General features: G+C 40.9%; 1 protein-coding gene across 50 annotated transcripts in view; it reads left to right on the top strand.

The window, feature by feature from the left end:
• RIMS2 (regulating synaptic membrane exocytosis 2) overlaps positions 1–23,554 on the top strand; it is a 483,861-nt gene extending 460,307 nt beyond the window's left edge. For all 50 annotated transcript variants that reach the window (XM_055800464.1, XM_055800455.1, XM_055800475.1 and 47 more), the window contains 5 exons: positions 16,699–16,840; positions 18,179–18,291; positions 19,010–19,111; positions 20,029–20,168; positions 20,610–23,554. In XM_055800464.1, the coding sequence (XP_055656439.1) occupies positions 16,699–16,840; positions 18,179–18,291; positions 19,010–19,111; positions 20,029–20,168; positions 20,610–20,828 (716 nt within the window). In that variant the 3' untranslated portion in view covers positions 20,829–23,554. The remainder of the gene's footprint in view (positions 1–16,698; positions 16,841–18,178; positions 18,292–19,009; positions 19,112–20,028; positions 20,169–20,609) is intronic.
• Positions 23,555–24,814: the final 1,260 nt, after the last annotated feature.

Genomic DNA, 24,814 nt, shown 5'->3' with positions numbered 1-24,814 from the left:
GGAAGGGAAACAAGAGCAGACTGCTTGAAAGGTTGCTGGCTTCTAAGCGGGTGTTACTTCTTCCACAAGGGATACTTCTAAAGGGAGTACTTACAGAAGGAGTATTTCTAAATGGGAGTGAAAGTGATGTTACAAATGAGTTGCTACTCTGAATAAGCATTCTATAGTTTGTATTTTTGTAAATACCTCCAAGTCATCCAGCTGTTGTTTTACCTTTCTCTGCATCCTCAACTTCTTTTTCAGTTTCATTCAGCTGTTTTCATGAAACTCATCCGTAGTTCAGCTAAAATGTAATGAACATGAATTTATTTTTTTGGCATCCAACTTCTGAAAAGCAGCCATGAATTATTATTTAATCAAGCCACTGACATTTACTTTTCTGCCATATCTTACACTGATAAATATGTTGAAGGCTGTTATTTTGTCTGCTTTAGTGTTTATAGATAGAAAATACTATAGTCATCAAGTCTTTTAAAGATATCTTTAGCAATTACTTCAACATGTTTTATTGTTTTTGCCAGTTACATGATGATCCTATATTACAGATTTATTATTATTACTATCATAATTTTTCTCAGAGCTCTTTGCTTTATAGTCTTTTAGTATCGTCTTTTTACAGTAAACTGTAAACAGAAAAAGTTCACCCTGCAACTTGAATATACTTTAGTATGACAGTGCTGGTACAAATGCAAAGGGTAGCTTGAGAGGAATTGCTACCAGTATTGCAGGCTAAGCAGGTGTCCACCTCCAAGCAGCGTGGCTCAGCAGGTCCCTGTGATCATGGCCTGCCTATGGTCCTGCTCGTGGCATGGGAGGGAGGTGTTTGTATGTCTCGGCAGCTCACCTTCTCCGTAACCTGCAAAGAGTCACGGGTACATTGGAAGGTGACAAACTTTGGCATGTGGCCAGAGAAACATGAACTGACATAGAATGACCAGCTACATACGCATTTTGGAGTATGACCTGAAAGAGATGTCTGAACGATGTCAAAGCCTAGACAATTGCCCTGGACATAATTTGTAGCTAGTGCAGAGGAGGAGAGGATTCATGTTGTTCTAAAATAAGTGCCACAGGAAACATATTTTATTAGGAATACGAGATTATACTTACCTAGAAATGAAAATATTGTGCATATTGTAAATATAACTGTCAAAACTCACTGTTTCCCCATAGATCGAGTGATGATGGGTTCCATCCCTGAGTGCTGAAGTTCTGATTAGTTTTCATTCCTTAGCAAAGCATGCGAGTACTAGTGCTGGCTGTTTATAATCTCTTATTATTATCCAGGCACAAATATTACTTTCCAAATATCAACTTAATGAAATATGCTCCGGGGGTGTGACTATACATGTTCTTCGTGGAGAGTTTCAGATGGCTTCAAACTGGCATTCTGTCTCCAAAGTCTGTTAGATCAAACCCTAAATATCATTTACCATTATTTTGGGGGATTTAAAGACCTTTGAAAGAAAACTGAAAATAGTACCACAGTTACTAACATCACTGTTTGAAGGGCCATTAAGAAAACAACAGCCATGTGCAAGGTTTGATATTGCTTTTGCACTGTCATGAACTATAGGGGAATAAGTTACTGATGCTGCAAAAGACTGTTACAGTAGCTAGTTCCTCTTCTTAATTATATCCAGTGCTTTCCTAATTTTTTTTTGGGGGGTGGGGTGGGGGGTGGTGTGCCAAATGCTATATGCTCCATTAATATAATGTACTGGATAAACAGAAAAGAAAGGTAATGTTAAGCAGTGGTGTGGAACGTAGAAAAGTAAAACTGATATTTTTTTTTAAGAAAAGTGTTGTAGCTATGAGCAAATCCTGTGCATTCAGAAAGGATACACCTACATTTGCTAAGCAGGCAGGTGTGCTTCAGAGAAAAACAGCTTGGCTTGATGTAGACAGATGAAGGATTAACCCGTGGCTTGTGGGGCCAATTCCATCACCGGGAGCAGAAGCAATGGGCACAAAGTGAAACACAGGAGGCCCCCTCTGAACATCTGGGAAAATTTCCTCACTGTGAGGGTGAGCGAGCACAGGTTGCCCAGAGAGGTTGTGGAGCCTCCAGCCTTGGAGACACTCAGAGCCGTCTGGACACGGGGGTGCAGCCCGCCCTACCCAGGTGACCCTGCCTGAGCAGAGGCGTTGGACCAGATGACCTCCAGAGGCCCCTTCCCACCTCAGCCCCCGCTGTGGCTGCGTGATTCACTCCTCCTCCGTACGGCCACCGCCAGAGAGCGGACACTTGCCCGTCGGCTGCAGGCGTGTCACGCCGGCCGGGCGTGCTAGCAGTGGTCACCGGCCTCAGCCGCCCCCGCCGAGCCACCCCTCCCGCCGCCTTCCCCCCGCGGGCAGCGTCCCTCGGGTCCCCGGCCGTGCCCTGCCGCGCCGGGGCCACCCCTCGGCCGCGCGGCGAGCGGGCGGGGAGGAACGAAGTTTGCGGGCGGTGCCTGCGGGGCGGCCCGCCGCTACCGGCCGGCACCGTTTCCCGGTCCTCCCTGCGGCGCGGCCGGTATTTACGGCCGCCCGCGGTGGGGCCGCCCCGCCGGCGAGGCTCGCACGACGGGCGCCCCCCGCCCCTCGCCACCGGCTGACGGGTCACCCCGCTGATAGGCGGCCCCGTGCTGGCTGCGGCGGCCCGCCCCGCCGTGAGCAAGCGGCGCCGGCAGAGCAGGGCACGGCGGGGCAGAGCCGAGCTCCGCGGCGCACAGTCCCGCAGCGCTCTCCGCCGCCCGCTGTCCCCCGCGGCACGGAGCGCCCGCGGAGGGCTCCGCTCCGCGCCCCGCCGCTGCCCCGCGCCGCGCCGCCCGCCGCCAAGACGCCGCGCTTCTTGTACCGCGCCAAAGGCGGGTGCCGCTCGGCCAAGATGGGGCGGCAGACGGCGGCCGGCGGTCGCGCCATGCAGCGGTCGCAGAGCCGGAGCAGCCTGTCCGCCTCCTTCGAGGCGCTGGCCGTCTACTTCCCCTGCATGAACTCCCTGGAGGAGGAGGACGGAGGTGAGGGGCCGGGGCCGGCAGGTGTGCGCGGGGTGGGCCCCCGCCCGCCGTCCCGTGGGGGTCCGGGCGGCCGTCGGGGCGGGGGCGGTCCCGGCAGCGGCCCCCGCCGGGAAGGGCCGGGGGTCGGGCGGGCGGCGGAGCGGGGCGCGGGGCTCGGTGCGGGGACCTGGCTCCCGGAGAGGCACCTGTGCTGAGAGAGGGGCTGGTGACACGGGGCTGGCCGGCGGGGGGCGAGGTGTGATTTAGGTGATCTTCGTCGTCCCATTGGAAATGAAGTTATTAGCTGAGCTTTGTTGGGGGGGGAAAAATGTGGTTGAAAATGGGGGCTTCCCACCTTCTGCTCAGTGCTGCACTTCCTCAAGGGTGGCTTTCCGACGCTACATGGCTTTGCTCAGGTATCCCTTGTCTGTCGTTACAACATAATTTACAGAGAATGCCCGATCTGAACAATTAAACACTGTCTCTGATTAACTTTTTCTTCGGAACAGCAGTGTAGGCAGAAGGCGGTGTGTACAGGTGTACCTTGCAGGTCTCACTCTGTTACTCGCTGGTAAACTGTGTGTAATTTTCATATATTTATTGCAGGACCATAACTTTACAGAACAAAGAAAAGAAATGCAATGGGTTTTCTCTATAACCGTGGCAAAAAAGCCCAAGAAACAACAACAAAAAACACCAAAAAAACACCAAAAACCCCTAAGGTAGCTATCAAAAAAACCTGGAAAATAGAAAGTTCCAGTTGCTATTCAGGATGTGTGTAACAAATGTACATGTCGAGTTGCATGGCACCAGACCCTACCCAGGACAGAACAAGTGTTTCATGAGTTTGTTTTGAAAACACCGGTTTCATAAAGAAAATTATCTTGTGGTTTAAATATGTTTACATATGGAATGAATTGAGGGTCTTCCCAGTGTTTATCAGTACTAATTAAAGGGTTTTAATTTCATTAAGATTAAGGGACCATATTGAACCTTCAATATATTTGAGCAATATCAAATTAAGATACCAGTATTTGTCCAATGCTGCTAGACAAACGTGTACAACTGTGTGTGTACACCATTCATAGTCTGTATTTAAAATATCATCGTATGCATATATCGCCTTCCACATCTCAGGTGGAGAGCTGAGCATCAAGCGTTTGTCCGCAGTCTTCCCACTTAGCTTTTCATGTGCAACAGTCCCTGAAGTACCTTCTGCAAAGCTGCATTCCTTTTCTGGTGCAAATGCCAAGATGTGGTCCCTTGCTTTTCCCCTGGACCCTGCTCTGAGGTTGACCAGGTTGTCCCTTTTCCATAGACAAGAGGCAGCTGCATCCTGGGGTGAGATGTGCTGTCCTTCAGTACTCTCATCTGCTCCCTGCCTTGGAACAGTGAAGTGAACTGCAAAATATTGCCAGTAGACCACAGGGTAGGCTTCAGAGGGCATTTTTAATCTTTTGACATGCTAATAAATGCTGTAGCTGAAAACACACGTTTTTTTAAATGCTGAAAATATTATAAATAGTGCTAAACACACTTAGGTATTCTTTAAAGATTTTTTTTTTATCTCGATCATTCCAAAATAGTTGTCTTTTCAGGCTTGATTATTAGTTAGAATACTTGCATTAATCTTGTGTGAAACCAGAGTATTGATTTGTTTTGTTCTGGTCTGTTTTCTTTACTTCTCTAGAAAACACTTAACTTATTCCTCCGTTGAGATCTGTCTGTGTTTAAAAGTGTTCATTGGTTCAAAAAAATAAGAAATATGTGGAAATCAGTAGAGGAATATCTGTAAATTTAAGGGTAATTATAATCACTTGCAAGTGATTTAAACAGAAGTGTTCAAAGAATTTATACTGATTTTTTTTGCATGTTGTGTTGATATGTTACCGTATCCTATTTAGATGTAGGTTACACATGAAAATGCAATTCATATGATTCCAGTGGGGAAAAAAAGAGATAATTGCTATGCAGTTTTTATGGAGCTGAGTTTCTGCTACTGGAGATTTCAGACATACCAGGTTACATAGGGAGTGACAGGCATGACAGCTAAATCTTTTCCCATGTCCTGTCATTGAGATAAGAAGGGAAAAAATGTGATGGGCTTTTTTGCTGGCAAGTCACCTCTGCACTCAAATTGGAATTTTTTGTCTTCTGAGTGCCTCTATGCAATTATATTTATGTACCGTCAGTGCCCTGAAGTGGGTGTGGTACGTGCATTCCCATGTTCATGTACTTAATCTTTTTTTACATCTTTTTTTAATCTGGAAAAGATAGATGTTAAACCCACTTCATAGGTTATCCATCCTCAAGATGTAGTTAATTCTGCATAAGATGGGGGGGTTAAAAAAGGATAGCCTTCTACACATGTGCTCTTACATTTCCCACTCAATCACATTTTTGATGTAAGTAGAAAATCTGACCTGTTGAGGCATTTATTTATGATACTTTCTTGAAGGCCTTTGTTCATTAACTGCTGAAATGAATACACTGGTCCATAGGTATATCTTTGGGTATGAAAGAATAATAATACTGTCAAGTTCAGAAGTAACTGAATAGTAAGTGACTCAATACTATGTATTAATCAGAATAATTTTAGAAACTGTTTTTGACCATGATGATTGAGAAGATCCATTTAGAGTGTCAGTTGGTTAAAGAAGGAATCTTCTTAAACCCAGGCATCTAAGCTGTAATGTACTGAAGAAGTCGCCTGTGGAAAGGCTGCAGTTTTCCAGTTCGTAGCCATGAACTTGCCATGAGGAGGCCTGAACTTGCCATGGTCAGCCAGTTTTGCAGCACAGAGAACTGCTATTCACTCTACCTACAGTTAGATGAGTCCTTCAAGTTTATTCACATTTGTTATTTTTAAAAGGAGTTTATTATTCTTAGCTCTGTCCAGTAAAAGGTATCAAAAAATCAGTATCTTATCAATTTCTTTCTGGCATGTGTGCATATGCACACACGGAAATAACATGTCATATGGTACCAGAGTAAATTACATACACTGTCAATGTATCAAGGTTACTAAAAAGTGTCTTTTGCATTTTTTGTTAGACTCATTGATGATAAAGTATACAGCCTGCATAATAAAGTGAGAATTGGCATCAAATAATGCTTGGAACAGATTTAAATTATGTGGAAATTGCTGAAGAGGTGTGGGGACAGAGGGCAAATCAGTACATATCTGTGTGCTCTTGAAGCATCTCAAATCTCACATTTTTTTCTGAAATCCTGGCTTTGTTGAAATTAAAGGAAAGTTTGTCATTAAATTCAAAAGACTGGGGAATTTTCCATGTAAATGTGTATGACATCCTTTAGGTGTCTATGTAGTCATACTGCAAAATTTCATGCACATAATATATTTTAAAGTAGCAGATAAGAGTTTATTCAACTTTCCTGTGGACAACTGGAAGATGTGCTAAAGAAAGTACAAGAAGGTTACTGGCAAAGAATTACAGTTATCCAACAGGCACTGAGAAATGAGAGGCTCAGATCACATGTGTTGGTCACTAGAAAGCCTACATCTGTTTTTATGAGTGGGACTGTTAACTTGGTGCTTCCTCAAATTACACTGTGTGTATTGTTTGCTGTAATAAACTTGCGCTACAGTTTCCTTTTTATACTCTATTTACATTCACTTCTGATTTTCATTTACCCTGCAGTGTTGATACAAACTGTTAAATAGCAGGTTGCCAGGAGTACAGCTATGGAACTGCTAGTCACGGCAAGATCTGTGTGCAGAGCTATGCCCTCCAAAAGGAAGTATATTTCAATTTAATGTCATTTTTGCCATTTTTGGCATTTTTGGGTGGTGGTGAAGCTATTAGATTCAAGGGGAAACCCAAATGCATTACAGGTGCTGAAGAATAACTTCAAGAGATAATTTATGATAAATTTAAGACATAAATTAATTCAGAAAGAACTGGAAAGCATCTTGGTCTCCCAGTATATTAGAAAAACAAAAGGCAATTGAAAAAAAGAAAAAGCCACAGAATGTTCTTCAGTCCAAGACAATCATGCCTAAAATAGCATGAATTACTGGTGTTAGCTGAGGAGAAGTTACATTACAGTTTTGCATATTGATGTTTACTGAAAGAAGTATCTGAGTGTTGCTGAAGGAGTTCGGTGGGAGTAGAAGCACTTTACAGGCTTCTGTCACCTGGCCGGTAACTACTGGGAAAATTGCTGGAGGGGTTGTTCAGTTCCACATGGACTCGGTAGGAGTGTTGCCATTGCTGGTAAGTGAAGGATATGCTGAACTGCTCAGTTGAGCACTGTTACTGGCTTCAGTGGCATTTCTCACCAATTAATCATTGCTCATTGGAAGAGCTGGAATAAAGCCCCACAGTTCCTGGGTTCTATTGCTGTGGTCGGGCCGCCAGATCACACTGTCCCTCTGGAGATCCCAGTGGACAATAACAAGCAGACAATAATTTAACCAGAAATAGAAAATGGGGGAAGTAGTAACAATAAATTCATTAATGCAGGGATTATTAAAGTGAAGAGAATCCGGCACATGAAGTAGTTCAGCTTTAACATTATCCACTTAAAAAGAGCAAAGTACTAGTAGGAGTATCAGGCAATGAAGAAAGTGAGAATAACTACATCTTCTTGGGGGAATCAGCCTACTTTCTGGCCTTGGTGGTAAAGATGACCTTGTTTACATGGGATGTACATAGGCAGAACCAAGGTGGGACATGAAAGAAGGGCATACTGCCCTGTAACAGGGTATCCACTGCAAAAGTTGGAGCTTTAAAGACCTTGGCTTGATTGATGCTAACACGCCAGAGAGTGTCTGCTGTGCATCTCATGCAACAGTGGGGTGGCTCATCTTAGAGGATAAAAATCTCTCCAAATATGGGATAATAATCATTCCACACAGAATCTGTACGACATTTAAGTTTATAGTCAATAATCTTTTTATGTTTGCTGCTAGGGCACTGCTCAGGGGCTGAGCTGAGTCAGCCTTTCCATCAGTGTGGCGGGGTTGGGTCTTTCCCAGTGCTGCAACTCCTCAGGCTGGCTGCAGGCTGGAAGCAGTACAGAAGTCATTTCCAGCAATTTGCATCTCTCTTTCCAGTCCCAAGTGTTTGTACCAATTGCACTCAGGTACTACACTGATGAAGTAGTTGTAGATGCCAAGGTGGATAAGACCTTTTAAAAAAGAAGCATAGAAAAAACCTATACTGTTGCTGGCAAAGTACAGAGTGTGACAAACAAGACACATGTATTCTGGGAAGCACCTGGAAAATCAACAGAAAAGTAGAAGAGCCTGCAGAAGGATTGACATTCAAAGTACAACATACTTCAGCCTGACTATATGATAGAAATGCCCAACAGAGTTTTGAAGCTGTTTGTGTCTTGTATTTGTTGTATTTCTCTTCTGAGCTGCTAGTTACACTGCAGCATGTACTTGCAGAGCTAACAGGTAACTCGGGTATGGCTGTAAGACTGGCAGTGAAGCTACAGTGTGTGACAGATTTAATCTCTGGTGGTACCTACATAAACCTGAAAAAAACTTGTCTCACATCTACATGCTGTAATTGTCATTTTTCAATGGCAAGGTCAACGGTGTAATCAGAGCAGAGGCACACTGTGTTGCCGTTGTTTCAGTTGGAGAGGTAAATGTTTAAACAGCAGCAGTTTGAAATTGGGTCATTACAGTGCGAAATTTGCTCAGTTTTGGTAACTGTGGTTGTTAAAATAATGATATTTGCATAGTATCATTACTCATCTTAGACAAAGCTAGGAGGAGGAACTGTTTCTAATTTGTATAATCTCAGTAGCCATCCAACTACTTGGCACCATCTATCTTATTAAGCCCTAATAGAGGGTGTTGAATTGTTTCAACACACTTGGTCCATCATTCAAAAATGCTGCACAGATCTGTCTGATCATGTATGTAATGACTATACTAAAGATAATGAAGGTTACAATAAAGAACAGTGTTACTGTCATTATTGCATATTTAGAAAGTATTTGTCAATTCATATAATACAAAAATTAAAAAGCAATTCTAAGCTTCTCAATATATACACTCTTCACTGTTGAAGAAGTTTTAATCTGCTCTTGGCGCTTGGTGGAATAATTGTTATTACTAAGTTCATAAGAGTGCTGTACATCCAGAAAACTGAATGTAAGTATAAACATAAAAACATTATCACTCAGATGGTTTCTTTTTACTTAAGATGTTCATCCTTTGTCATTAGCAAAATCAAAGACTGGGTTTAAAGATTTCTTGCAGTGAAGATGTGTGTGCAGCTATTTAGCAGTTCCTTTATGTAAATGTTATATAAAATTAGAATGCAGTTCCGCAAAATTGCTTGCTCTATTTCTTCAGGATTTTAATAGCTTGGGGATGAGACTGATTTCCTACTGCTTTGCATTTTTTGTAGTCACATAGATTGTTGTACAGGCAGTACAAAGTGGATATGCAATGCTACTATTCTGTTTTGACACATGCACAAAATATGCACAAAGTCAGACCTATTATGCTTGAATGAGAAGAACATCTATCTGTGTGGAGATCTTAACGGGTCCAAATGAGGGTTCATCAAAACCTGTTCATTCAGGTCACTTGGCATGTGGAACATACAGCTGTGGGGTGCAAAGCCACGTGCTTCTTCATTGTCGTATCTCTTGTGTTGAGTTTTACAGAGTTGTGCGAGGCTTTTGGCAGGTGCGTCCTCTGACTACGCTTAGAAAACCAATGGTCTTATCAGTAACAGAAACAGAGGCTTCTGCAAAAGTGCTGGAAAGGCCTGAGTGGCTCTGTGCAGTTGTGTTCCTGATCCACATCTCACTGTCAGGAGTTGGCCATTTCTAAATAAAGTAATTAGGATAACATTAATTCTGCATTTGATGTCTGACATTTTCATATTGCATAATAACTAAACTTTTTTTAAGATCCCATGTTTGAGGCATTTAATGTGCAAGAGTATTTTTCCAAGCTAGATTCAAACCTTTATGGATCTCCACAAGGTGTGGTTGGACTGGCTAGTCAAGGGGTAGTTTACTAGTTCAGTAAACCTCAATATAGCAGCTGACTTGGAAAGATATCTTACACAGATTTGAAGAAAACATTTCTACTTGGCCCCGCAGTCGTACATTTGAAAAAAGTAGCATAAACGTAATAAAGATGTCCCAATCTCTCTTGGGCCAGATAGGTGATTAAAATATAAAAAAGTTGGTATTCTTACTGTATTACAATCAAGATCCATAATCAACATCTGTAAAAGAAGGGATGCAACCAGATCTGCGTAGCCAGTTTGTGGTTATATAGTCAGAGCCAAGTAACCAAAACAGAAGTGGAAATCACATTGGTACTAACACCTTTCGTCCTTACAGGTGCAGCTATTTAGTTTTAGTTCCCTGGGATGGCTCCCAGTCTGTTGGCTGTCTGTTATCAGGGGTAAATTCTTTGTCATTGGAGTGGCCAAGCAGCAAACCTCCGTGCTGTGGTTCTGTAGATACGTAATCAGGATTTTCAGGGAGTGTTACATAGTACAGGTATTGAAAACAAGCTCTAAGCTGTCAGTGATGGCTATTTGTCCTTTTTGTGTAGCGTGTTCAGTAGTGATTCTGAATTATAATACAGGGGATACTGGAATTATAGGGACATTAAGTAATTATTATGTATGTGGAAAACCAGCTCTTTGTTAATACTTAAGTCTTGTAAAAATGTTTCAAAAACTTTTGGGACCACAAGTGTTGAAGAGCTTAAACTGATTGATGCCCCACACAGACAAAAGCAGTTTCTATTGTTTGGTGCTCTGAAGAATTTGCTGAAGGGTCGGTTAGGACTGGAGAATGGACATCAGTGCAGCAGTGAAATTAAAGTGGCAGAATACAACTTTAAACACATAATGAAGTGGGAGAGATTAAGGAGCAGGTGCCTGCCTTAAACCACAGCATTGCTTGGGAACAGCGTGTGGTAAACTGACTTCACATCACGTGGCATGGCCGCAACAAGCCACGGGGGATCTTTTCCAGACTGAATGTATGACCAGCCTTGCCATGACAGGGAAATGAAATGCAGACAAAGGGTTCTGCATTCTGGCCAAAGCTTTATATCCCCGGAACAACTGGGATTTGTGATCCCTGCCTCTGGGTCCTGTATATGGGAATTCATCAAGGATGGGACTCAAAAGCTTCTATACCAGCCTTTGAGCAGAAGCTCAAGCAACAGTTTTACAGTTGATTATTTCGTTCAGTTCTCACTTTCTTTCACTTTTTCTTAGACACTGTCTTAATTAACCTTAATCTTAATTAACCATGCTTCCAGTATGGCCAGAGGAAAGAGAGAGAAGAAAACAGAAAGGCACAGGACAAGACTGAAGTATTTCTGGACTGAAAATGAAAAACTAGGGAGGCCTCTCAAGAAATTGTAAAAACTTGGAGTGCAAACTGAGGCTGTCAGTCCCAGCTCTCTCAGACTTTCCAAACCTGGCTGCCCCCATACGGAAGAGCTTCCCTACTCCCTACTGAAGCCTTTGGGCTCTCAGGGCAGGTCATTCCCACCCCCATCAGAATTTCTCAGTGTTTTATGTTCAGATCTTCATGGGAGCAGGAACTGGAACACAGGTCTTCCAGTCTTCCTTAGAAGTGCAAAATATGGGAAAGCCCCTGGCTACAGTTTTCTCCCTGGACTTGCAAATGCTCTTCAGGCTTCATAAATGCCGACAGCATGCACTGTAAAAAACCTTCATCAGAAGGACCGTAACACAGCGCTTCATAAGCTGGTTGTTAGTGCTGGTCTTGAGAATCAGTGAGATGGGCTCTGAGTTCCTCAAACTGAGGTGACAGTGGAACCTGGGTTTCCCAAATACTGCTTAAATTAGTAGACCGTAATCCATGTCTGCTCTTTGGTGTCTGTGGGTGACACAAGGAGAGGAGCAGCTTATCTGTGTTCCCAGCAGTGCTTCAGCAAGAGCTAAATGCCTTGTTCAACGTGGCTGAAACCTGGGCTGTTCCAGCCACAGAACTGTGCGGCTGCAAGGGAGTGTCAGACCTGCCCCGTCCCCCTTTCCTTACGTAGGATCAGATGTCTCAGACTGTCTCTGATGATTTTATCTAGCCTGTTCTTAACGTGCCCAGAGCAGATAACCTGGATAGGTAAAGAGCTTTACTCTTGAAAAATGGTCATTCAAAGGCAGCTTATTCTCTTGGTGGATCTAAATCGTGAGTTCAGATGAAAATACTGAGGCAGTTTTTATGCAGCCTTTTTGGCGAGATGGAGAGAGCAGAGAAGAGGCACCTCAAGCACTTGAGTGTGTTTCTGCAGCCACAGCTGCTCTCTACTCAGCACAAGTCCTACCAAGACATCCCGTACCACCTGGGGGCTGGCACAGCCCCCTGCCCCTGCCTGTGCCCCGGCCACATCCTCTCGGCGGTCTGTGCCTGGTGCTTGCTGAGAGCAAGCTGAGCTCGCACTCTCCCCACTGGAGGCAGATTTCATCTGGCTAGATCCCAGATCACGGACGGTAATCTGTTGCATTCAACTGCAGTTTTTGACTCTCCCTCATCTGATACGGAAGATGGTATCAGTAGTTTTGCACCCCTAATTTGCAAGTGATTTGTACTCCCAAGTTGTGGGACCAAATAATTCCATTTGTAATTTAGAAAGTGTGGCCTGTGGAGTCTATTTGCAGTAACCATATTAGTTAAATTACCAGTGTGATTAACTGTAAGAATGAATGTGCTTTCATAAATGCCAAAGCAATTATTTCTGGTAATTTATTCCACTCCTTACAATATGGCTGCAAGAATCTGCACTAGTATTTTTCAGATAATGTATTCCATATTTTGCGATGGCGACTTGAGAGAAATTTCTTCTTTCTAGGGCAATTAGATTATACTAATTTGGAGAACATTTTCAATGTTCTTTATTAGAGTTCAGTAAACTCAGAGTAAAATGATTTTCAGTTTAGGTGGTCAGCAACATACTTGGCAACAAAGTATGCTACCAGAGTCTTGTTGCCTCATCCTTTTTGTAGGTATTTGGTAGTTTTTGGTAGGATTAAGACCAGTCTGCATGAAGTGAGTATATATGTTTATGTACTTTATGATTATAAAAATAACCCCCACTTTTATAGTGACACCAGTTGGATGTTTACTTCTGTGTTAGTGTTAGATGCATTGCCAAGTTATCCATTTAGCTAGAGATTAGCGTCACCTCAGTTCGGTTCATTCAACTGTATGTTTGTTTTCACAAATGTTTTGGGGAAATGATCTGTCTAAAAAAAAAAAAAAAAGAAAACTTTAAAACATATTGTTGGTTTATTCTTTTTGGGCTGTGTCCAGTAACAGAATGCAGCCACACAAGTAGTTGAATTAGCACAACAGAAGAGGTTTTTAATTTCCAGGCAGGAATGAGGGAAAACAGTTCGGATTTACTAGAGTGGTAAAACCTTCAATCAGATCTTCTCCCAGCTACAGCTTAGAAGTATGGCACCAGAGGCTATTTTGAGTTGAGTAACTACTTTGCATTTTCATCACTACTTGCAACCTTTGAAGTATTTTAACGCTGAATTTCTGAAACACAAATTACGAATTATGTAAATATTATCTTGTCTTTGCTTTTAAATAGTTTGAGGAAATGAGGGGTTATTTTTGATTTATTACATTTTTGCAGGGACCAATGCATTGCTAGTATTGCGGGCATTCAAGTATAGGTATTTCTTATGTGTATTATTACACATTAGTTTAGCCAAGCTTAATCCTGAAAGAATATTCATCTCTAAAGCAGTGGCACAGGAGTCATGCCTGTGATCTGGGTCTTATTCTATACTTCTATTCCAAATTGCCATTTTGCTGTTAAAATCTTCAGTTCTTATTTTAGGAAGCATCAAAATCATGATTAGGAGCCTTATTGCTAAAAGGTCAGATCCTTCTCTTTTGAGACCATCTGAGAGTTCTGCCTGTTTCTGTTGAAAACTGGAAAATAGTTATTCACACAGCCTCCTTTCAATCCTCCTTAAATTCAGTGTGAAAGTAAAAATAATTACTGTTTACCTTAGCTGCACTTACATAAAAGTTGGATATAGTATGCATGCCTAACTTTCACATTGTATCGAAGTTGTATCTTCTCAGCTGTTGGCCTGTCTTCATGTGAACCAGAGCACTTATTTCAGTCAAAATGAATGCTGGAAAGTAAATCTGCTGAAAAATAAGATTCAGAGGGATGGTAAGAACAGCTACACATGTGCCTCTATGAAGACTTGAATGGCAATTTGCATCAGTTCTGCCTTGATTTCTCAGTAAACTGATGTGCAACAGATGTGTTGATTTTTTTGTGTGAGTGTTCCGCTAGAGTGAAGGCATACAGGCTTAGAATTCTAATTCAGAAAAAAATGTGCCTAATAAAAGTTACTCAATACTACTTTACATATCACATATTCAAACGCATATTTATCCCAAACCCCAAACTTTTTGAAAGAGTTGATACTAAGAGGTTGAAGAATCATGCAAGACAGAGATGTTCTGTTAAATTTGCATGAGAGAATTTATATTGGCAACAATGAACCGAGAATGACCACCATTCAACAAGACTGAGTGGAAATGAATGCTTACTAATCAAAAGAGCTCTTACAAGGGAAAATTAATGTCCTGTAACAGTACTTGAATGAAAAGAGCATGGAGCTTCAGGAGGTATGTGCCTTTCACATGTAACTGCGATGCAGTGTACGTCTTCTACAAAACTATAGCACAATTTCTTCCTGGCAGTTTTGTGGGAATATTTCATTGATATGTGTGATTGGATTTTAGAACAACTGTGGACCAGTGCTGGAAGTTAGCTGCCAGCTGTCATTATTTTAATATAAATAATAAATCCAGAAGATGATTGGAACAGTACAACCTAACAGAAATGAAATTGTTTACTTCTGCCTTTCATTTTTCGTATGTCATATTAGCCTTGTATCATTTTTATTTGTGTTTATTTCACCAGATATTGATGGCCATTTTCAGAAATAGTTTTCAGAAATTATTTCATTCTGTTGGGTACTAAATACATGTGGATAGCTGAGGTTCTAGAGGAAAATTATTACTTCTCTTATTTTTATATACTGATTAAAAGTTATGGTCTTAAGGAATGCGTAAAGACTTGTAGTAAGCAATATGATTTGAACCAGTCATGATACTGCTACAGAAATGTCTCAGTACTGCTAAAAATTGTAAAGTTATTAATCTTTCTTGACAAGGGGCCAATGGGTTTCAAGGTGTTTGGGTGTCTTATTTCCCACTTCACTAAAATTCCTGTGTTCTGTATCTGACCTAATATCTCTCCTAACGGGAGGGCCTGGCAGACTTCAACCCACACTGCAGCCTGTAGGACAGAGCGACACTGAGTGTGGACATTGAAATTGATGTTCCTCTCCGATTCCCTGTCCCAGGGTGCAGGTCCTCTGCTCTAAGCCAGTCCCTGTGCTCTCCGTGGGATGTGAGTCCTTATCCCAGGACAATCTCCTCTCTTACTCTTTTCCTTTCTGAAATCCCTAAAGTTTCACTGACCCCACAGTTCTGACCTCTGGTACATGGCGAGCCAGAGAAGATGTAAAGGGTAGCAGGGGTTACAGACAACTGCAGAGAGAGAGTCCCTAAGGTATTGGTTATTATCCTACCCTCATTGTATCAATATTTAAGAATCCTGTTACTGTTTGGCATCGTGGACATTTAGAATTATTGCTCATCTATAATATTATCACTATATCACTCATCACAGAGCTGAATATGGGGATATTGAACAGATAAAAGAAATCAGAATGCAGCATTCCTTGCACCATTGCAGGGAACAGCATTTAAAAATCAGAAGTGACATGGAGTGATCATCCTATTCACAAAAGAAAAACTGAAGCTTCATCCCTCCTCATTTTGTTTTCTTTTTTTTTTTTTTTTTTTTTTTGAGGGGGCTCTCGGTGTACCATCTGGCTGAGGTCTAGATCAAAATTCCTACAGTAAAATGCTACTATATTAAGTTTTGAGTATTTTTCCCTCATTTGATATCCAGCTATCTGTCACTTTGCTAGTTTAACAACTAAAATTAAACTATGCAAGCAGATACAAAAATTGTTACTCTTGGAGGTGGTAATGAAGTTTCATATTGTGCATAAAAGTAAATACTGTAATTTTTGGATATAAAGTTAAAGCAGCTAGTGAAATGAGAAAAGCATGAATAGAGAAGAAAGCATGGGAAAGGTTTTTGATTTGTTGTTTGCTGTCCTTACTAACGGATGTCTGTAACTTGATTTAGCAGGTAATGGCCAAATATTTTTAAGTCAAATCATTCCTCTGAATTAGAACATTCCTCAGACACTGCAGGTTTTGACATAGTGGTAAAATTTTAATTGAATTTCTAATAGAGAGGTGTTCATCCAGAGAAAACATATTTTAAACACACTAGACCATGGATAGCGTAAATCTGGTTACCTCAGTGGGCAGGCTTGTGTTGTGCATATGCTGTCTGCCCTTGGAAAGCACGTGGTGACAGAGCTAAGGCCCTGTAAAAGAGATTTATGATGATGCTTGCCTATTATTAAAAACTAAAAAACTAAAAAACCAAACAAACAAAAAGGTAAGTTTTAAAAGGAAGTTTTGTTGTAGGTCATTAATTTCTGGCTCTGAGTGTCTCCACCACGTGGAGTGGTGGTGTGTTGTGGTGCCCCACGGGGCCGCCCAGCTGTGACAGCATGGTTCGATGGGGGCTTCTCTTTTTTCTCTGCAGAAGCAGGGGGCAAGAAGCTGCGGAGCACCGTCCAGAGGAGCACGGAGACAGGGCTGGCTGTGGAGATGAGGAACTGGATGACCCGTCAGGCCAGCCGGGAGTCAACGGATGGGAGCATGAACAGCTACAGCTCTGAGGGAAAGTAAGCAGCAGTCACAACTGTGGTTACCTGGTGTTGATCTGTCTAACTGGTAGTTAGACAGAAGTGCAGTGAAGGCTTTAGGTCCTGTTTAGTCAGAATTCCCTTCACCAGCTACTATCATTGATGGACTGAGCCCAAGTCTTCCCCTGCGACTGAAAGTGCCTCCCACTGTTGAAAGCAGGAAGGATGAGGATCGTTTCTGCCATGCCATGAGAAAGGCACCTGGCTGGTCAGAGCGTCAGCATGCAGTGTGGCAGGAGGGGAAGCAGGTGGAGTGCACTGGGTAAAAAACAGAACAGGATGGGTTCTCATCTGAAAACTCCTAGCATATCTGCTTTGCATTTCCAGAGCGTTTTCAGGTGTCATTCATTGGGCTCAAGAGTTTTTCAAAGATTCTGCTAATTAATCCTGTAGAAATGATCTGGGCAGAAGTAGGAGACTGCCATGCATCATGCTTTTCCTAAAAGCCCAAGTTAAAGACTTTTGAGTGGTATGGCCAAGACATTGCCCAGAAAAATCTTCTTGTGGATAGATTTATTAGTGGTATGCACAGCACTGGATAATACAACTATACTGGACAATATATCTTACACGTCCAACTTGATGCACTATATGCAATTAGATGGACGTTTATTTATGGCTGGTCATTACAAATCTCATTATTTCTTGTGGCCTTGTAATGGGTCACAGATAATTTATGACAAGAATTTGAATTTTAAGTTACTTTGGTCGTTTGCCACAATGCATTTCAGTTCCATTATTGAATAAGTGTCATTCTCAAAGACATTTTTCACAAAATGTTTTCAAAGAATACTGATTTTAAATGGTGATTTTAAAAATAGTGATCAGTATTCAGTCTAATGTAATAATTTCACTGGATACATTTGACATTCAGCCATTGAGTTCACATTGACTGAGAAACATGAGCAACATTACCTTCATGCAACTAATTTACTGGTAAGGGCATGTATTAGTATCTTATAGAACTAGGGTCATATGAATACTACAGTAATTAACAGTGGTCTTTAATATATTGGGAAAAGGGAGCATGATGGAAAAATATTACTGTGGAAATTAGATTTAGTGAGGATTAGTGCTTCCTTCACCTGTTTGTTTGTATGCTGGAGAATGAATTGCTGTTTGTGGAACACAGTGAAGTTTTGAAAATTCCGGTAACTGTTTTGTAATCTTGTCAGTGTAAATAAGTTCCTTGTGAGCAGTAGTAAGAGGAACATAAATGCTAAATGCAAAACATCTAGAAAAGAAAAAAGGGCAAAATCAAGTGTATTTATTTGTTGTTTTTGTTTTTTTTTAAAAAAAAAAAACACTGTTTTTTAGTTTGATCTTCCCTGGTGTGAGGTTGGCTGCAGACAGCCAGTTCAGTGATTTTCTGGATGGACTTGGTCCTGCCCAGCTTGTAGGACGACAGACTTTGGCAACACCGTCAATGGGTAAGTATTTATGTCCTATAGATATGATATAATCTACTGGGTCTGGTAATTAGAACACAGAAATTATCTAGATTCTAAGTCTTTAAATACAGATTTCCCCTGTGGTTTTGAACAACTTGGTTAAGACCAAAACTATAACCTCAGCCAAAGTTGAATATAATTGTGGATGCTCATTAAGACGCTCAAAAGTAGAAAGGTGCTTTGAAAAATTCAGGTTTTTTCTTCAGTTTTCCATCTTAAATTGTGGCTAATGAGACCAGTCCTTTCTCTGAATCAGTTGGATAATATGGAGTAAAAACGGGAATTAAAGTGCAAAGTATTTGTTATTATTGTGCTTACAAACTTTTTTATATTTACAAGTTATCTTTTCGTACCTCATCTTAAACTAGAGGCATGGTGAAGAGATTTCAAGCAATTTTGCAGAGCTTGATATGCTTTGTACTAATTCCTTTGCTGCCTTTTTAAAATCTGAAATTCTTAAGACAGAAAAAGAATTTAATTTGAAGTGATAGGGGCATGGGAAGTGGAACACAGATGTTACTGTGAGGTTTTTTAATGTTTTACTAATGTAAATAGCAGTGAAGAGGGTAAATATTAAAATCCAGATTATACATATTGGTGGAATGCAGAGGAGACAAAAATGCTTATATATATAAAAAGAATATAGTTTTTCATATATTTAGGTATTTCTGAATTAGGATTTCTTTTTGTTGTCTAGGAGATATCCAGGTGGGAATGATGGACAAGAAAGGACAACTGGAAGTAGAAATAATCCGAGCCCGTGGCCTTGTTGTAAAACCAGGTTCAAAGACACTGCCAGGTAAGGAAGAAAAAATCTTAGTGACAAGAATAGAGTTCTACCAAAAATAATCCAATAAGCACCTAACTTCTGAGGATTTACCCTTCAACATAGGTAAATGCTTAGCAAATTCATATAGGAGTAGATTACAGTATTGTACAGCAAAATACATAATGTATTGAAATGGTATACAAAATATCAACCAATGCCATGGGGGAGGGGGGGAATCAGACTAATGTCCGGGCTACCAGAAGGCACAAAAGTATTTTAGTAATAACAAACACATCCTTGGTTATGGGGTCAGAAAGTAAGGTATAGGCTGAAGATGTGATACAGGAATCTTAGGGATGAAGAGGGAATCAACAAGAGGTATGGAGCAGGTACCTACTCTAAAAGTAGACCACTATTTGATACTTACTCCTTATTTTATAATCTGGTGTCCTATAACACTATGTGAAAAGGACAATATAATGGTATTTTTAGCAAGCTCTTCTGCCAAAATAGAAATTGTGTCAGTCTTCACTGATTTTCACCTTGTAGATAATTTAAAATTATTAACAATTTGGAGCATTGATCCAAATCTCACCAAAGTCAATGCAAGTAATTCATTTATTTAACAGGCTTATTTTGCATACTGTACAGTATAAAGATGCTATGTATAGGGATATCTGATTTTTCCAGGTCAAAATCTGAATTACTTTGTGACAAAAGAGACATATAAAAAGAAGTAAAGAAAAAATCAGAACAGGGAGAAAAGTAAAGAAAATGCATGGATGCTTTGCATGTGAATAAATGTTAATACTGCTTGTGGAGATTCTTTTATATAAGTTATATATGTAGTAAAAGGCAGGTTTTATCATATGGTGATGCAACAGTGCATCTATATGCAAAAAATCTGGACTTCCTTACTTACTGTTGTTCATTTTCTTTCTTCTAAGCACCATATGTAAAGGTGTATCTATTAGAAAATGGAGTCTGCATAGCCAAAAAGAAAACAAAGGTAGCAAGAAAAACGCTGGAACCACTTTATCAGCAACTTCTATCATTTGAAGAAAGTCCCCAGGGAAAAGTTTTGCAGGTAATTTGCATCAATATTCTTCTGAATCTGAAAACATCGTCTGTACAGTTTTCACTGAATGGGTTCCAAACTCCTTACTTCATTGGGCAATTTCTGCTATTTCAAGTACTGGTTGAGCAGATAAATACTACAGTAATAACTGTTGATGCAAGTAGACAATGCTGTGCATAAGTTAGCTGTAGATTATTTTGCTTCTACAATATGCATGGGCTCCTCCTCTCACCGGGCTTCCTTTAGTGTCATGGATAACTGCTCTGTTACTGCCCAGGTCATTTCTGTCACTGCATCGTGGTTAGTATACACAGAACTGAGCTATGTCAGCAGTTATACATTTCATTCCTTACTACAATTAAATAGACAGAGATATTTGATGAATGAGATTGAAGCTGTCATCATTTGTGCTGAAATTTTTCTATTTTCTTGTGTTTCCTTTGCTAACAGATAATTGTTTGGGGAGACTATGGACGTATGGATCACAAATCCTTTATGGGAGTGGCACAGATACTTTTAGATGAACTGGACCTGTCCAACATGGTGATTGGGTGGTTCAAACTCTTCCCTCCTTCTTCCCTAGTAGACCCAACTTTAGCTCCTCTCACTAGAAGAGCTTCCCAATCATCTCTTGAAAGTTCAACAGGACCTTCGTATGCTCGCTCATAGCAGCTGTGAAACTGTTGTCATAGCAACCAGCGTTACAAAAAAAAATAAAAATAATTACAGGTCGCAAACCCTGGTAACACTGCATGCTTAATGTTGTGTCTTCTGAGCCTGTTTCTAGGGCTGCAACGCGATCCTGTGTTCTCAAGGAAGTTGCACACATTGTGCCCTACAGAAGGCCCTCAGGTGAAGGACTGAAGTCATGAAGAACTGATAGGTTTGGAGTTCAGGGACACTCAGTTTTGGTCCAATCTGAAGCCATGGACTAAACTAAAAGAATCAATCTGTTTCATGCAACAAAAGTCCTTTTCAATGGCATATCTGTTTTGTTGCTCCCATTTCTTTATTTATCTGCCCTCCCCTCCTAAAGCTTGGTTATGCCACAGAAATGGAGTTACCCTCCCATGAAGCCATGTTACAAGTCAGTGGATTAGCAGACATTGGAAGAAAAGAAGAATGCAAGGATGCTGGAAAAGTCATTTGAAACAGTTGCTCGAGATCTGAAAACTCCTGATGCTGAAAAGGTTCAAGACTTAAAGTGGCAGGCTTCGTACCTCCAGCTATAAATACAGTGAATCCCCAGATATGATGGACTTTCTGACAAATAAAGTTCTGTGAATAATACTGTACTGTATGAAATTAAAGAAACTTTTTTGCATGGACACAGATTTAGCTGAACACTTAAATTATTTTCTTGGGGCTGCAACTTGCAAAAAAAAAAAAGAATAAATCAGCCATTTTCAACAATTTATATTATTTTTAAAAATAAATTTCACTAGTGCATGGTTTTAAAGGGAAGAGAATGCAACAGGGTGATACAAAGACACACCACGTTTATCATTCTTTAAATCAGTCATGGTCTGTATTTTTGCAGACGTATATTAAAAATACAAAAATAATTTCTAGCAGATATTTAAAATTCTGTTTATGTGACAAGAAATAAGTGTAATATATTAAATTTATTTAAATGTAAAAGGTACAAGCCTTGTAAAGTTCAACATAATGTGCAAATTGTACACTTCTTTTACCTCCTCCTTTCTCTCTCTCTTCTCCCTCTCCTCTCCTTCCTTTTGCTCTTTCCCCCCTCTACCTCCCAGGATGACCATCATATTCTAAAATGGCTACCTTTTGACTTATTACTCTCTTATGCCCCGTATTTGGTTCAGGGTTGCAGATTGTTCTGCATTTCTGAATTATTTGAGAAAAATATTGTTTAAGAACTTTTTTTCAAGCATGTTGAAAAGGATTTTGCAACATGGCTTGGGAGTACATTAATGTAATTCAGCATGTATTTGATAAAGAAGATATTTGAACTTTTTGCAATTTATTGTACAGTGCATGGTAACTTATTTTCATTTTTTCTCACCTTCAAATTGAATTCTACAGCAAAATACTGGAATCACATGGCCATTGTAAGATGTCTTCAATAAATTTGTTTTCAGCACCAGCATCTTTCATTCAAAGGTTGAACTATCATTTCTTGGAAAGTTTTTGGAAAGAGGAAAAATTAAGTACCTGGTTGATTTTTAGGAAATAAATTGAAACACTTTTATTTGCACTAAACCAAATTAATTGCTACATTTTTGAGATTACAAAAGCAACAAAGGTTACTAATTCGTACAGTTCTTCTGCTGTAAAGTTCAATTTTCATAAACTACATTTGTGTTGCAAAAGACATAATTAGGTAGTATCAGTCTGGAAAATATCGGTCTTTGGTTCATAAAATAGCCTTAAAGAAAGCTTATCAGTACCACTCTGACAGCTGTTTCACACCATTAGCAGAACCCTCACTGCAGTCAATGGATCTTCAAAACCTGTTTTTTTGTAGCAGACAGTAACTACCGTTGGGTGGTGCTACAAGTTCAAGCTTCTCATTAAATTACATTATTTAAAGGGAATGTAACTGGCTAACATTTAATAACAAGATATCCTTTTTTTCTGGGTCTTTGTATGCCTTTAATACCTATTTTAAGGTTTAATATTGAAACCTTGCAATAATTTTTGAAATATACATTACATTTACCTTTAAGGCCACACTGAATTACTCTGATTTTATTTTAAAATCTGTTGAAGTTTCCCATTAATAAATTGTACATGCCTCATAAGAGGGCATGTAATAACAGGATCACTTAAAATGCCTTTTACTTTGTGCAATATCACATAAATCAAGATTGTGTCTTGTCTTTAGAGTTTATATAATGGATTATTGTTAAGTTGATGGACAGACTGGTAAAATTGTATTTATTAAAATAATTTAGACACCTGTCTACCAGCAGCAAATAAATACTACTAACATGCATTCTACAATATCCCCTAGGATATTAAACAAAAATACATAACCATTTTCCTGATACTGTGGGATGTGCTCACACATTCTTGTATGCATAGTCCTATAAAAATTATTTCCAATTTTAAAATCAAGGACATGACGCATGGAAGGTTTGTACATACTTGTCATTATGCAGTATTTATTTTAAAAAAAATTAATGTATTTTTTTTAATTTTCACACGTCTGCAACTCTACTTATGGTTTAGTCATGTAAATAGCACTATTCCAGTGATCACTGCTGTCTTGTACATAGTACATTTTAAAAAGGTAAAAGGAATTACAGTTGGGGGCAAGAAAAAAAAAGGGCAGATTAGGCCTGTAATGAACACCAACTAATGTAAATCAAACTCATTCTGGTGATGGTATTTAACACTTTAAATAAAACATTTTCTTTACAGAACGTGTGTGCAGCGCTTTGTTGCTTTTCTCCGAGATGGCCAGCAGCATCCTTCAGTGGAGTTTGTGGCAAACAGCACGTGCTGCTGAAGAGCAAGCAAGCTTTTCTTCTCGTTTTTATGATACAAAATGAAATGCTGTTTTTAAGATAATACGTTCACTGCCAGAGGTTTTTGGACCGTGCGTGCATCCAGGCTGGGGGGGACGGTGGGAGGCTGGGTCTACCCATCCCCCAGCCCAGCATCGGGCGCTGTGCTCCAGCCACAGCCCTGCTGTCACTTGCCCGGGGCTCCAGGGCTGTCACTGGCTCTGAGCTGCCCAGCCTGGCTGCCAGGACACGCTGGCACTGCCATGCCAGCGTATGCTACACATGCTGGGGCAGTGAAGTGCTACCGCCAGCTGCTGTGGAGTGCCTGTGCCATCTGGTTAGACTTCAGCATCTACAGCGGGGTGGCCATGCTCGAGGTGGCTGTTGGGGATGGTTGTGGATCAAGGTCCCGTCCTGTTCCTGGGTGTGTTGGGAGGGCACTGCCTGGGCTCTCCAGAGCCATGCTAGTCATGTTCCCTGCCCAGGTCCGGCTCCTGCTGCGGCTTAATTCCCTGGGAAAGCTGTAGGGTTTTAGCAGCTGTACTACAATATTCAACAGTTTGGACTGTAAAAAGAGTAAGCTTGTAACCTTCCACCCTGTCCCTAGATACTGCCTAATATTATCTGGTTGGGGGTTTTTTGTTGTTTTGTTTTGTTTTGTTTTTTTTAATGATCAGGGCACATAAGAGTTCAGAGTACTCCGCTGGCAGCAGCTGCTGGGGCTCGTGCAGCCCCTGCGGCAGGGAGCAGGCAGTGGTCCCACACCTCTGCGTCTGGGTGAGGGCATGGGGTTGGAGATGCGTATGGAGGTGGTGGAAGGGGAGGCTTTTCTCTCTACCTGTCTCCTCGGAGGCAGCATGAGTGCAGGCAGTGGTGACTGGGCAAAACACGAGCACTGCCACTAAGTTGGGTACCCATGCCTTGGAAATCTGCTGAAGACCGAGAGGCTGGCTGGCAGTTTGCACAACAAAATGTGTGTATTTGATTCCAGGTATGAGGTACAAGAGTACTCTTATGAGATAAAAACGCTAAGACAGCAAGGAGGTGTATTTTGCACAGAGTGCCAGTGGGAACTGTGAGGAAGGAAACTGTTGTGCTGCATCTGAAAGCGGGGTGCTGGGGGAACAGACCCAAACTGCTGATGTGTTAAAGCACAAACATCTTCTCTTCTGCTAA

This window comes from Falco peregrinus, chromosome 3, assembly GCF_023634155.1.
Source record: "Falco peregrinus isolate bFalPer1 chromosome 3, bFalPer1.pri, whole genome shotgun sequence".
In the NCBI taxonomy this organism is placed as follows: Eukaryota; Metazoa; Chordata; class Aves; order Falconiformes; family Falconidae; genus Falco; species Falco peregrinus.
This window is presented reverse-complemented; position numbering and strand designations above follow the sequence as displayed.